Source organism: Acipenser ruthenus, chromosome 7 (genome assembly GCF_902713425.1).
Source record: "Acipenser ruthenus chromosome 7, fAciRut3.2 maternal haplotype, whole genome shotgun sequence".
NCBI classification, from domain to species: domain Eukaryota; kingdom Metazoa; phylum Chordata; class Actinopteri; order Acipenseriformes; family Acipenseridae; genus Acipenser; species Acipenser ruthenus.
The window spans coordinates 13,677,681-13,691,804 of NC_081195.1; the positions used below are offsets into that span (position 1 = coordinate 13,677,681).

At 35.5% G+C, this 14,124-nt stretch overlaps 1 protein-coding gene across 3 annotated transcripts in view; it reads right to left on the bottom strand.

The window, feature by feature from the left end:
• Positions 1–9,647: 9,647 nt before the first annotated feature.
• LOC117414491 (2-oxoglutarate dehydrogenase-like, mitochondrial) overlaps positions 9,648–14,124 on the bottom strand; it is a 38,805-nt gene continuing 34,328 nt past the window's right edge. For all 3 annotated transcript variants that reach the window (XM_034024258.3, XM_059026416.1, XM_034024257.3), the window contains exons 20-23: positions 12,162–12,234; positions 11,163–11,326; positions 10,825–10,979; positions 9,648–10,494 (exon numbers count right to left, since the gene is read on the bottom strand). In XM_034024258.3, the coding sequence (XP_033880149.1) occupies positions 10,371–10,494; positions 10,825–10,979; positions 11,163–11,326; positions 12,162–12,234 (516 nt within the window). In that variant the 3' untranslated portion in view covers positions 9,648–10,370. The remainder of the gene's footprint in view (positions 10,495–10,824; positions 10,980–11,162; positions 11,327–12,161; positions 12,235–14,124) is intronic.

Genomic DNA, 14,124 nt, shown 5'->3' on the forward strand with positions numbered 1-14,124 from the left:
CTTACCTATCATTGCCATACTACTAAAGCCACTGAATAGGCTGATCTGTGTGTGTTAGGTGGTAATATCAGGGTATGTACAGTAACAGCCTGGAAGACAGCTACCGATTGACAAAGTACCATCTTCTCATAGTGAAGCTTTGTTGACAGTCACAGGCTGTTAAACAGTAAAGCATTCCCATGTTACCATCCTTTGGGAACCCCACTGAAACAGACAAGATTGTTTTCAGGGTCTACAGGCAATGCAACCTCTCCAGATTAGAAAATAATTTACTGCTGTTTATTGAGTGTATTCCAGGTAATGACTTTGAGCCCCTGAGGTAATTCAAAGATAAAAAAAAAAATACTGCAGATTCCATGCGGACACAAATAAAACCAACACGTTTTCCTGAATTCAATATGATAATTTCTACCAGTCGCGAGTATTTATTATTAGTACAGTATGGAATGACATCACTGCATGGGTTAATATAGAAATTATGCAGTAGACAATTACTGAAAGCTTATTATTTACAGATATCCAAAAAAAACTATTGAAAATAGCCTGTGATCCTTGCATTATGAGTGCATTTTAAAAAGGTTGTTGGAATATTTGGGGAAATACAGCATTTATTAAGACTTTGACCCAGGTCAGACAAGCACTGTTAATCAGTAGTGAGGGTGCTTAGCAAGGGTTTTGGATGGCAACTGAAATGCTAATTTCATTATACAGTTCTGTTTTTAGAAATAGATTATTGGAGGGTGTCTACAGAGAAGTGGTGATGTTGTTTGAGAACTATTGACAGCACTCTGTCATTATATAACAGGAGGCAGTGTTGTCCAGTGGTTAAAGAAAGGGGCTTGTAACCAGGAGGTCCCCGGTTCAAATCCCACCTCAGCCACTGACTCATTGTGTGATCCTGAGCAAGTCACTTAACCTCCTTGTGCTCCGTCTTTCGGGTGAGACGTAACTGTAAGTGACTCTGCTGATGCATAGTTCACACACCCTAGTCTCTGTAAGTCGCCTTGGATAAAGGCGTCTGCTAAATAAACAAATAATAATAATAATAATATAACTTGTTACTGTGTCCTAGCAATCATTGTAAAGGGTGTTAATCTGTTTCGAAAAAGCAGGTTAAATGATTTAAATATATAGGGGTACATATTTGGATTTTTTTTTATCACATACAGTAAGCATTTGGATTATGTGCTGGCCACAGTGGGGACAGGACTTGCCCTGTTACTGTTAGCACTGTAAACACTGACACTGCAAACAAACAAGTTGCTATGCAGTTTCAATTATGCAGTATTGATTTATGGTGATGTTATCTTCTTTAGTGCTTTTCAATATGAGTGCAGAAGAAATTAAATGGACTTGATCATAATTCATGTTCCATCCTGTGGCTAACCTCACTTCTGATTTGGTTGTATCCAACTGTGTGTTATTGTCATTAACCAGCTACTTCCCCAAATGACTGACATGCTTTGACCCTGAACACACTGCTGCAGTGAAATGACATAAGGAGAGTAACAGACTACAGGAAAGTAAGACATGCAAACTGAGATGTTTCTTCAACCGAGTATGGTACCAGATATATCTTTTTTTAATGAAAATGCCTGTTTACTATAACATACACTTTCAAAATTGCACATTTGAGTTCCACACAGTACAGTTTCAGTACCCATGTTTTCCCCTCCATCAAAAGTTATCTATATAAGCTAAGAAGAACAGCACTTTATCAGCCACAATAAACTTAGTCCCACTTTAAAACAGGTGCCAATGATATTGAGAATCAGTATCAGTCGTCAGTATCAATTGAATATAAATTAAAAGGGTATATAGCCAAAAGTAATTTCATGCACACTTTGATGAAAATGTTATCAATGTCATTTTTACGTAATAATTCTGGACAAGGGGGTTCATGCCAATGATTCCAGGACACCTTGGGTGTGAAGTACCGGAGGCTGCACGGTACCGAACAATCAATTTGAGAAAGCAGTGTGTGGATCTAACCTGCCTCTAGTGGTGTCAGGATGAATTAACTGCACAATAATGCTGACGGAACACCACCTTCGCAATGATGACTTCAAACAATACATCACACTCTTCAGTGGAAAAATTGCTTCACGCACTGAAACATGATCAATTAATAGAAACAACAAATTTAACAAATGAGAACTGCATTTTGTTCACACATTAACCCCTACAGTATCTATGAAAGTTGAAATTTGTCCCAAGGCCCAATTGATGTGAAAAGAGTTACTCCTGGTGAATGAAAATAAATAATGCTATAACATAGACTCATTATCATTAGATCATTGGAATATTATTGCTGCATTAAGACATCTGTGTGATACATGCATGCATCACTTAATCAATCATCTGTATTGGGGGGATTGTATTTGCCACTGTGGCAAAGTGGTTAACTGTGTGCAGTTGCAGGAATGCAGCAGTGCTTAATGAATCCAGGTGCAATGTTATTTTATTTTGAAATCCAATTGTCTGATGACACACAAACACAGTCAATAATAATGGTGATAAGCAATACAGCAGCGTGTATTGCTTTATTGTAATCCGCGGGTTGGTCCCAAAATAATAACAGTCCCATTCTTAAAACACCCACACGAAACACAAAACACATACACAAGTCCACAGTGCATGCTAAAGTGCTCGTGGTTTTACATACAGTTCTTTGTGAAACAAAGTGCAGTGATGTCTGGGTAAGTGCTGGCCTGTAGCGACAGCTCCAGATCGTGTTAGCCGTCTAATAAATAACAAACAGTACAATTAGACTTGACAAAACAAACAAACACTATACACTCACGGTTATTTTACTTTCATCCTTCAGCGTTTCTCTTAACCATAAACAAAGGAACAGATCACCAAGCCACCTCCCCTATTTGTACCTACAGTCACGCCACCTTGGTTAGCGAGTGCAGCCGTTTCTCCTCCAATCCGCGGTTGCCACATCGCTTTCCCTCTGGGGCAGTGATTTAATGTACCGCAACTGAGCCCCCTTTCTAGATGGCCGACTTCCACCTAACTCTGGGAATGAATTGTCAGGCCATGCAGTCCAGGGCACTCTGTTCCCTTTACACTGCGTCCTCACAGGTCGGGAGGGAGATGTATCACTAAGAATCATTTAGTCTCTGTCACAGCCAGCCACAGAGGGACAAACAGGAACATTGTTATTAATCTCTAATTGTCACACACTGGTCACCGAGAAGCCAGCAGCTAATGCAGACTACCTGCTGCCAGCCATTAACACTATAGTGCACACCTGCTAACTTTTTACCTGGTATGATATTAGATAACTTCTTACTAGCAGGTCACTTCTTATAAGCCTTAGTTTTAAGTTAAAATTATACATTTGTTGTTCCGCTCTTCCAAGATCTTGCCCCCTCTTCCCTTCCTTTTAATCAAAGGGGCTTCCAGTTAACCAGACCTAAACAGGCACCCTGTTTTCATCTTGTGTAAATGAAACAGCACTGTACTTACAGCTCCAATTGAATCTCTAAGTAGGCATTTGATTCATCAGTATTATTTACATACTGTTGAGCTTAATGAAAACACTTTTAAGTACACCCAGTAACAGTGAACACCATACTAAATCATAAGATTGAATCAGTTTTAGGTTGTATAACCTTTCAGAAATAACTGTTCAACCAACACATACATACAGTAGATACAAGTTGACATTGCCCAGTGAATTTAAGGACAATTTGAATGTAGATTTGGGACTGATTCTCATATTAAGCTTGGCTTCAAGTCAAAAAGCAGTTTGTAATTTGAATGTGTTTATTCTTTTGGAGTCCACATCTTGTTTATCATTTATTACACACTCCTTTCATTGGCTCATATCCTTCAATACAGTAAAACAATTCATGTGCCACTATTGGTTGTCCCTGTGAGGCCCATTGTCCAAAAAATCCACACTCCAGGCATATGCTCATGATCAGGTAATTAATTAACAGAGAAATCATGATAAAAGTCTCTTCTCTGAAAAATACACACACACATTTAAATAACAAGAAACCTTTTTTGACAATCAAAGTCAACAATTCAAACAAATTGTTTTTCAAGTTTGGATTTTTTTGTGACCTCACACCTCAGGACATAGGAGCAAACCGATGCTAAGGATTAATTTCTACATATAGTCAATGATTTGTTACAATTATTATTATTATGGGCAGCAGTGTGGAGTAGTGGTTAGGGCTCTGGACTCTTGACTGGAGGGTTATTGGTTCAATCCCAGTTGGGGACACTGCTACTGTACCCTTGAGCAAGGTACTTTACCTAGATTGCACCAGTAAAAACCCAACTGGGTAACTGTATGTAAAAATAATGTGATATCTTGTAACAATTGTAAGTCTCCCTGGATATGGGTGTCTGCTAAGAAATTATTATTATTATACATGATTTAGATATATATTTGTAAAATCAATACAGTAAGTAAAGATCAAGTTGATTTACTCTTTGGAATACAAAGGTTTTGGAACTCAGCCTATTGTGTTCCAGGTGGAAGGACACTATCTTAAGAAAACTGAGTACCTGTATCACACTGGCATCCCTCACATTAATGATCCTATTCCTTGTGCGCAGACAGGGTTATTTAACCTACACGGTGGAAAGCAATTCCACAGCACAACACACAAAAGGATAAAAAATAACAGGTTGGGTTTCAGCAGAGAAGTGACATTCTAACATGACGCATGGCGGTTTCCAGACCTACCGTTACTGTTTGTGAGCTTGTGGAGCTGTCTTTTCATATTCTGTACATTTCAGAACCCATCTTTTAACCAGAAGAAACTTTAACAAGCAGCTACTTAATCTGCCATAGGTGAATTATTCTGTTCTTGTGAAAGCAGAGCAGCAAAAATATAGAGACAAAAAATATATTTACTACAGCAATACAAGCAACAAGCAATTCATGAAGCTAATTAAGGATTATGTTATTTGTATTTTTAATGGGAAAAGGTCTTTTTAATTCAACATTATGGAGACGGTCCAAAAACAGGATGAGGACCAATGCAAAATGAGAACGCAGTCTGCCCTGAGACCTCCTTGTATCACTGTAGAAATGAGCAACACTTATTATTATTATTATTATTATTATTATTATTATTATTATTATTATTATTTATTTCTTAGCAGACGCCCTTATCCAGGGTGACTTACAGTCGTAAACAAAAAATACATTTCAAGAATCGCAGTACAAGTATTAATACAATTAAGAGCAATGCACTTAAAGTTGAAAAAGCCTAAGAATAAATGGTTAAGAGAAATCAATAAATACAATCTTGCCAGAATTATTTAATGATGAAGAAGAATGTATGAGAAGCAATACATTCATAAACTAATTATCCTGATCAGACCACCTTCCCATTAGAATAATGATTGATTAACTGTATGAAGCACAATCCAAAAAGTTAAAGGACATATTGCTACAGTTTTTTTTTTTATTATTATTTATTTTTTCTCTTATCTTACTAAATAGTTCTAGGAGCTGTTGCTATATTATTATCACTGTACTCTGCTGCTCTGTGCTGTTTTGTCATGTTTATTTTATTATTATTATTATTATTATTATTATTATTATTGTATTCTCGTTATCCAAAAGACATGTGATATTGTGACCTTTTAACTGTTAAAAGCAGAGTTAAGCTAGATCCACCACTTCTGGGAAATGTGACCAAATCATGGCGATCATCATACAGTATTGACAGGTGTGGAGTGTCAGTTTTTATTCAAAAGTTAAAACATGTAGTTCTTTGTTTTTCACTGGTTTAATTAACCACTTAATTTTGTTTTCAATCATACATCTTTTTAAACATAATACTATTATTCTGCCTTTGCTTTGTATAAGCTTGACCTGAAATAGCAGTGTCTGACTATTGCATAACAATCAGCAGTTCACCTTGAAAAGCGTTTTTTCTTTTTGCATGTTTGCGATCATAATAGAATGAAACGAATCAACGATTTCATAGATAATTTACTGTTTTATCCTTAGCTCTGTCAAGGCAGCATCTGCTGTGATCAAATCTAGGGTGGTTTTAGAATGAAAATGCGACTTTCTTTGGTTTGTTTTTTGCTATCTCTAAACTACGGAAGCCCTGAACCGCAAGGTGAAGAAAAAAAATGAATGGGATTATCTCGTACGTACAAGATACTATCTCGTACGTACGAGAAACTATCTCGTACGTACGACAAAGCTTCATGCATTAATCATTAAAAACGAACAGGTTTTTAGAATTGTGTAGAACAGATAAAACAGTTGAAAGTGACCGCTTAGCATTGTGTCTCTAAAATGTGATACTTTGTGTTTCTAGTAGACTCTACTTCCAGAATTGCCAACAACTGATATATTGCTTTGCTTATGAATATTCACCAATACAACGTAACACGTTATTTAGCTAATGTTTCAAGCTTGTATCATTTTTAACAATTCGTAACTACTCTAATTGAAGATGGGCATCGATTTGTCCCGGAGAAATACCAGAATGGAATACAGTGTAACTTGTTGTGAACGGGGAGAAGATTTTTCACTGTAATATTAAAGACCTTGACTTTGGTAGAACAAATTAAATGGATACATTAAACGTATACAATAACGTTTATCAAAAGTATATAGCTAAAACATTTTAGAAGGTTTACTATCAGATAACAGAATCTTTCAATTATGGCGTCAACCGTAACCACAGTTCTGTAATGTCTGTGGCAAATCACATGAAACTGTGTGTGTAGATGTGCTTTTGAGCAGACAGAAAGCAGACAGACCAAAGCAAAACAACTTGGGCATTCCCTTACCTTATAAAACATTGTGGTATCATGTAATGAAAGTGATGTAGTTATACTGCAGCAGTGTGGAGTAGTGGTTAGGGTTCTGGACTTGACCGGAGGGTCGTGGGTTCGATCCCAGGTGGGGGACACTGCTGCTGTACCCTTGAGCAAGGTACTTTACCTAGATTGCTCCAGTAAAACCCCAACTGTATCAATGGGTCATTGATGTAAAAAAAAAAAATAATGTGATATCCTGTAACAATTGTAAGTCCCCCATGGATAAGGATGTCTGCTAAGAAAATAATAATACTATACAGTACAATTAAATGTCCTTATTTTGTGGATATTTTTCAACAGGAGGAGATGGCAAACTAGATCCCCTCTGTCAGGAGGATAGAGCAGCTGTACTGAATGCTTACTGACCAGTTTGACAATCTCTGAAGTTCTAATGAAGATGTTTCACCATCTTCTTACACTCATGCTATCTATAGCATTATCAGCCAAAGTGATAAAGTTAAAATTTGACTGATTATTATGAAATGCTGGGTTTATATCATGCAGCCAAAAACAAGCATATCCAACTTTTGGTCTCCTTAAAGCGCCTGTGAATGTTATTTTTTAAGTAGTCTGTTAATGATGTTTAAATTGGTAGAACTAATCAGTGTTAAAGCTCCAGTGCCACAATCCTGTTGAAATTGAATAGTAAATAATTACTCCCTGCTGTATCTTTTGTAGTTATATACACTTTTTATATTTCTACATTTGTTTTAGTTTTACATTTAAAAAACAAACATTAATTATTTGAATACATTTCCACACCCTTCCCTGTCTGATTTCAAACCACGTTACAAAATGAATGTGCCTAACAGTACTTTTGCCTGCAGTAATGTTAAACTAAGCCCAAGTATGCACTCATAAAAGAGTTTTAAAAAGCATACTGTTCTCATTACCATGCTTGGGCTTGACATTTTATTTGCAATGGATTATTTCAAACTGTCACAAAGCCATTCCCTTGGTTTTATTTCACAACTATGACATTTTAGACAATTCAAAGAAAAATCCCACAACAATGCGTTTGTAAAAACTTTCAATTAAAAAAAAGGACTAAAGCGGTCTTTCTTTACAAAAGGCTGCTCACTCTAACCTTTTTGGCATTTCTTTAGTTGATGTTCCTTTGGGAAGAGTCCATTTAGATGCTAAATAACAGAAGGGCTTATTTCCTCTAATTGGCTAGTCTCTAGAGTACCAGTAATTGAAGGCACAGTATAAAAATGTCATAAAAGGGTGATGTACTGCTCTTCTGTAAAAGTCTCCAATAAATGGCTGTTTTTACTATTCAGTCTTTGACCTTAAAGTCATGACGCACAGGAAAAGAACACAACTGGAAAGCACAGTGCTCCTGTAACAGTATATATATATTTTTATTAACTATGCTATACAAGCCTATTCATTGAATCAACAAACAGATGATTCTTTGAAGTCTGTTGTTACTTCAGCAGAGATGTAAAATCTTGTGTTCAATTCAGACTGTGAAATTATTTTAAAAGAAGTTTTAAATTATTATTATTTTTTTAAGATCCTATCTACTTTCTACAGGTCATGTCAAATAAAATGATATATGACAGAAGAGCAAATATTTAATGCTTTGTTTCATTTGAATTACTACTGTAGTCACATTGCATAAATGTATGTGTTAGAAACAATCCAATTTATCTGCCTGCCTGAACCTAATCTGATTTATCTTTCAAGTTAGACACCTGACTTCATCTCCCTCGATTTATCCACTTTAGAGGCCATTAAAATGATAGTAAACTCTGCAGAGGATGGGGCATATATTTTGGTTTAAGGATATAGCGAGGTTATACTTTCTTGTTGCTTTGCAGTTTATTATTTATTATAGAATTCAGAGAAATACAGGACATTGTGAATGCTGTGTATCACCAATGGTTACCACTGGTCATTTGGTCTAATCAGTGCCTATATGTGCATTGAAGTAGTTCTATCCAATAAAATAATTCCATAAATCTAACATGTTGCACACTACTTCCATTCGCTATATTGGCCTCACATGTATAAACACCTGGTACATTCTTAGTTTGCGTGCCTTACTTTCAGTAAGTTTTGGTTACTGTTATACAATTTTACTTCAGCTGTGTCATCAGGGTCAAAGCCTGTTATTGACTGCAAAGCACATTAGTCAGCATATCAAACACTTACCTTTTCAGATCTATTTCTTACCACTAAGTAGCACTAGCAATATTATCACTACCCCTTCTTGTGTTGAAGATATTTTGGTTCTGTTTGAATTATTTGCATATTATGAATTAATGTTAAAAAAATAAAAAAAAGGTTAAAAAGGTGCCAGTAATAACATTAATAAAGCTCATAAGGTGTGAGAAAATTGATTTAAAAACATTGTTAGTATTCCTTTCATTTTAGCTACAGTATGACATCTTTAGCAGGCCCGTCAGTGTAATTGTTATAATAATTCAATTGATGGAGTCTGTATGCTTGGAACACTGGACCCAGATACCACCTTTCATAAAATAAATAAATACAAACATGTGATGGAACACATCTAGATCTCAATCAATCCATCAAAAATGCATCGAATGCATTACTCGTAACAGTGGACTAGAAAATATCCACCTTTCCTGTAGTGAAATGAAATGACATATGAATATTTAACACAGCAGGTCAAATGAGGTTTGTACTTCAAGATGATCCTCTGCAATTGTAGGTACTACTTAGTCACAGGAGTTTTCTATAACTCTACAGCAGCATCATGTAAAAATGAAATCAAGTGTTTGTTTGTTTTTTTTCTTTTTTCTCATATTGAAAAATTGTTGACAAGGAGGCAAGCAATGAATTCTCTGGCACACACAATCTCGGATATAAAGCTGGATTTATTGATGTAGTGTCTTTTTAAGACCTACAGCCACTAATATTATCCAAAATATTTAAGTAGCATTTAAAATATATTAAAAATAACTTATGAGGTGACTATGGTGTGGTTACCAGACCAGACCACTACATGATATGAACACAAAGTTCTAGTTGTTTTGATCCTCAATAACAAAATTATTAACACAGTTTTACATTTGCTTAACTTGGCACTTGCTAGTTTATAAAAAACGCACACTACATTCCAGCATATATATTGCTTCAGAACATTTAATTTTTTTTAAAATTTTTCTTTTTTTTCTACCCTGCTTTTTCCGCAGGTTATTAGACAAATAAATAACATTTCAGGTCTGAATTATTCAGCCTTTTGATTGTTGTACTGTTTTCTATGTAATATTAATTAAATTATTTAAATTATTAAATACTACTAACAATACTATAATCACTACTACTAAAACTACTACTATTCATAACAACAACAACCACCACCATAATAATAATAATAATAATAATAATATGAAGGAGTGGTGAATTACACTTTTTTTGATGCTGTAGTTACAAATATAAAAGGTATTTAGACACAACAAAGGGTACAGTAATTATTTCAAATGCCAGTCCCTGAAAGATTTTGCCAAACACACTTTGGAGTGTTTTTGTGGTGATGTTTTTAATTCAGTGTGCATAAGCTTATGTTATTATCAGGGACTTCAGAAGTTTCTCCCCTCAAATGCCTGCAGGTTGAAGACAGTGTCCAGGTACCTTTTCAGCTCTGCCAGGTGAGTACATTTATTGCCTGTGGCAGGGGCAGCAGCTGGATCACGACCAACATACCTTAGAAATAAGATTGAGTATATTAATTATAAAAAAGGCAGTTATCTTAAGAACTAAAATGTTTGCCTCCTGCAAGTTGTTTAAAATGGCACCATACAGAGACAGTTCTGTTAATCAAATGGCCAGTTTTGGTCATTCATACAGTAATTAAACAAATCTAGAAGTATACATGCAAGTAGAATGCAAACATAATTACTATAAAAATATGATTATTATTTCCCCTGTATTATAGTGTTGCTGTAGTTCTTCTAGATAAATGGTGGACATTTAACTGGAAAGACAAACTCAATGTTTAGGATAAGCTTGACATTTTATCTGAATGATACACACCATATTGGGCGACTGTTTTGCAGAACTGTAAGAAAACGAGGTTTGATGTAATCATAGTAGCCCATGTTTTTATGCTCTTCCTGGCACCATACAAGTTCAGCGTTTGCGTACTTCTCCGTCTCATTTTTAACCAAATCAAAAGGGAACGGTGATATCTGAAAAGATAAGGCAGAACAGGAATTAAACACGATGTACTACAGAAACACAGTAAACTTATTTTATAGATAATTTACTGTACTTTAACAGAATTCAATATAAAAAACAATACGGTTTGGGTTTGTTAATTGAATGCTCTGTAGGTACTCTATCAAAGACCGTAGCAATTCAGACATATTTACCTGTTCCAGCCTACAAATAGCGACTTCGTTTTCCAGATCCTGCTGTTTTCTTTCCTTTGCCAGCTCATAATACACCTTTCCGGTACAGAATATGACCCTCTTCACTTTGTCTGGGTTCTGTGCTGCAGGTCCCTCTTCAGGAATCACTCGCCTGAATCTGGTCCCTGTCAAACATCACATTCAACATTTTCATTTAAACTTCTGCATCAGTATGCCATACCACTCCTGTTCTGCCCTGCAGAAAAGAGTTCTCTGTAGAGTGCTCTCAAACAGTGTGAGAAGGTCAATGCATGCTTCTAAGAGGACCAGGAACACATTATACAGAAAACCTTAGAAATAAAGCAGAAAGAGGGTTTTTTGTGAACATATTCTATCTGTGGCAGTGAAACTTTTTACTAGACAACCCCGGCTTCTACTGCAACCATGTACACATTTGCCTGTGTGGTTGGAGCAGCAGGTGGCAGCTGGTTGACTCATTTTATTGCAACTGGGAAAGAAATTGCCTTCCTTAAATGTAGTGTACAAGGTCGTAATAATCCAAAAAAGCTAAGACTGAATGCTTTTGATCACTTAGAAAAATGCAACAAGTTGACTGATTTCTGATTTGCCATTTAGATCCAATGATTGTGCAACATGAAAATGCAGTCTATGTCAGTTTTGTTTTAGCCTTTACCATTAAAGGCCATGCTCCAGTAAAACATTTAACTGAAAGTAAAAAAAAAAAAAAAATTCTACATTTCTGTAGAATCTTTTTTTAAGGAATTTGTTACTGATTAATTCATATATAGCCTGGGTGTCCCATAAGTCAGTCACCATTGGCCGAATTGTTTAACTCTGTCCACTTGTTTATTTTAAATACATGAAAGTGTTTTTAGTATGCCTTGTCCTTATTATACCTTGCTATAAAATACAACTATGGCTGTTGAATAATTTCCTACCAAAACAACTCAAAATGCCATCAAATGTGCCAATCATCAACAGGTGTCAAACAAAACCCACCTGTTATAATTTCATCAAAACTGGATCTGGCTTCAGGATGTCTCAGCAGAGACTTGGGAGAGAAGACAATCAACTGGAATGACAGAGAATATGAACAGTTTGATTAAAGCAAATTGATGCAAAGCAGGAAGTGAAACAGATTTGATTTCCTCAGCAATTTGATGTAAATCACCAGGAATACAGGCGATGCAGCACATCTAATGCAGTTTATCTTGCTTAATCTGTAGAAGGGCTAAAACACGGGCAGAATGTCAACTCCCCAAGCAGCCTTACATCATCATGGCCACTGTAATAACAACATGCATCAATAGATCCTGTTGAGCATAAAAAACACACACACATATCTATTAAGACATCCTCACTTTATTTGTTTTGTTTTATCTTTTCAGTGTGTTTACCCATGTGCCGAGTAGAACTTATAGGGCTAGTAAATGGTGTGCACTTTGAAAGCCTTGATATGACTGGTCAGTGGAATCTCATCAGATGTTTAAGGTAATATATTTAAAAACAGGGATGTGGTATTGTGCATTTTTATTCCTCAGTGTTAGATAACTTTAGCACCAATGATTTCATTAATCATTGGTGTCCAATTCAGACTCATGCAATATGTCATGTACACTTCAGTTTCCCAAAAGGTCAACATTTACTGCTATAAATTCCAATATCAAAATTCTAGTGGTGTATTGATATCTACCAGTGATTTGCTTTTTGAAAAGAAGTGCTGACCCATGGTGATATACTGTAATATCAACACTGTCATGTGACTTGTTTTGACCAATCAGGATAGAGTATTTAAAATACCCATTTTATAATGCTTTGTAAACATAAAGTAAAATGAATATGTAAAAAATATATTTATCATTGACATGTCCAGAATTAGAAACATTGTGTCAGTGAAATGGTTAAATTCTCCTGTAGATTAAACTTTATTTGGTAAAAGGTCAAAGTGAAGGGTGCGTTAAGCTGAGGAGTTTCCATAACACTTAAAATATGAAGTTGCTATCTGAAATAGTTTATGAGATGAGATATTAGCAATTGCTAGGGCCGCATGGACTTGCAAACTTAACAAGCTCCACTCATGGGGATGCTTTAAAAAAAGTAAGGGGGAAGAATATATATTAATAACATTTTTTTAAAAAGGAACAGAAAAGAAAAAAATGTCATCTCAAATGAAGGGTCAGTAAGTGAAGGAGTGTACTATTAATATCTTTGAGGATTGAGCCAATTCAAATATGTAGTCTAATTTTAGCCTCTTACATAGTGTATGTTGTAAATGATTTGCTTTTCCTCCCACCCGATCATCAGAGACTAGGAGTGAGTGCCAAGCTTCAACTTGTTTATGAGAAGAAAAATAACACAGGCAGAGCTGTTCTAAAACTCAAACTATTAAAATGCATTCTCAATTAACTCATCTTGTGAGCCTTATATCAATTGCCTCACACTGTAAAAGGTCAGTCATCACTCATTCGCTGTTCAACATAAATTCACTTTTTGGGGGGACTTCACAAGGCAAGGATATTCTTTCCATTGCATCAGCTATGGGTTAATGGAAAAGAGAAAAATGAAAGAGACTGGTGTGTCCAAAAACATAGATGTCAATTATATATTGCTATTTTTATTTTATTACTGCATCTACACAATACTTAAGCTCATTACAGTCAAGCCCCAAATGGCCATTGTGCAAAAAAGGCCTTGATTCATGTTATGCCTCATTAACCCTATACATTTACTTAAAAAATCTAAGAATTTGTAAAAATCTAAGAATTTGGTTTAAGACACACACACCTTTCAAATCAAATTTACTTTTGGGCATAATACATCTACAATGTAAGACCCTTAAGGCTCTCATTTTAATTTACTTAACAAAAGCTCTTAACATGCTTGACAAAGCAGAAAATTCATACGCAGCAGGGAATCATTTTAGACAATTTACCGTGGTAAGAAAATACTGGTTTCAAGGAAG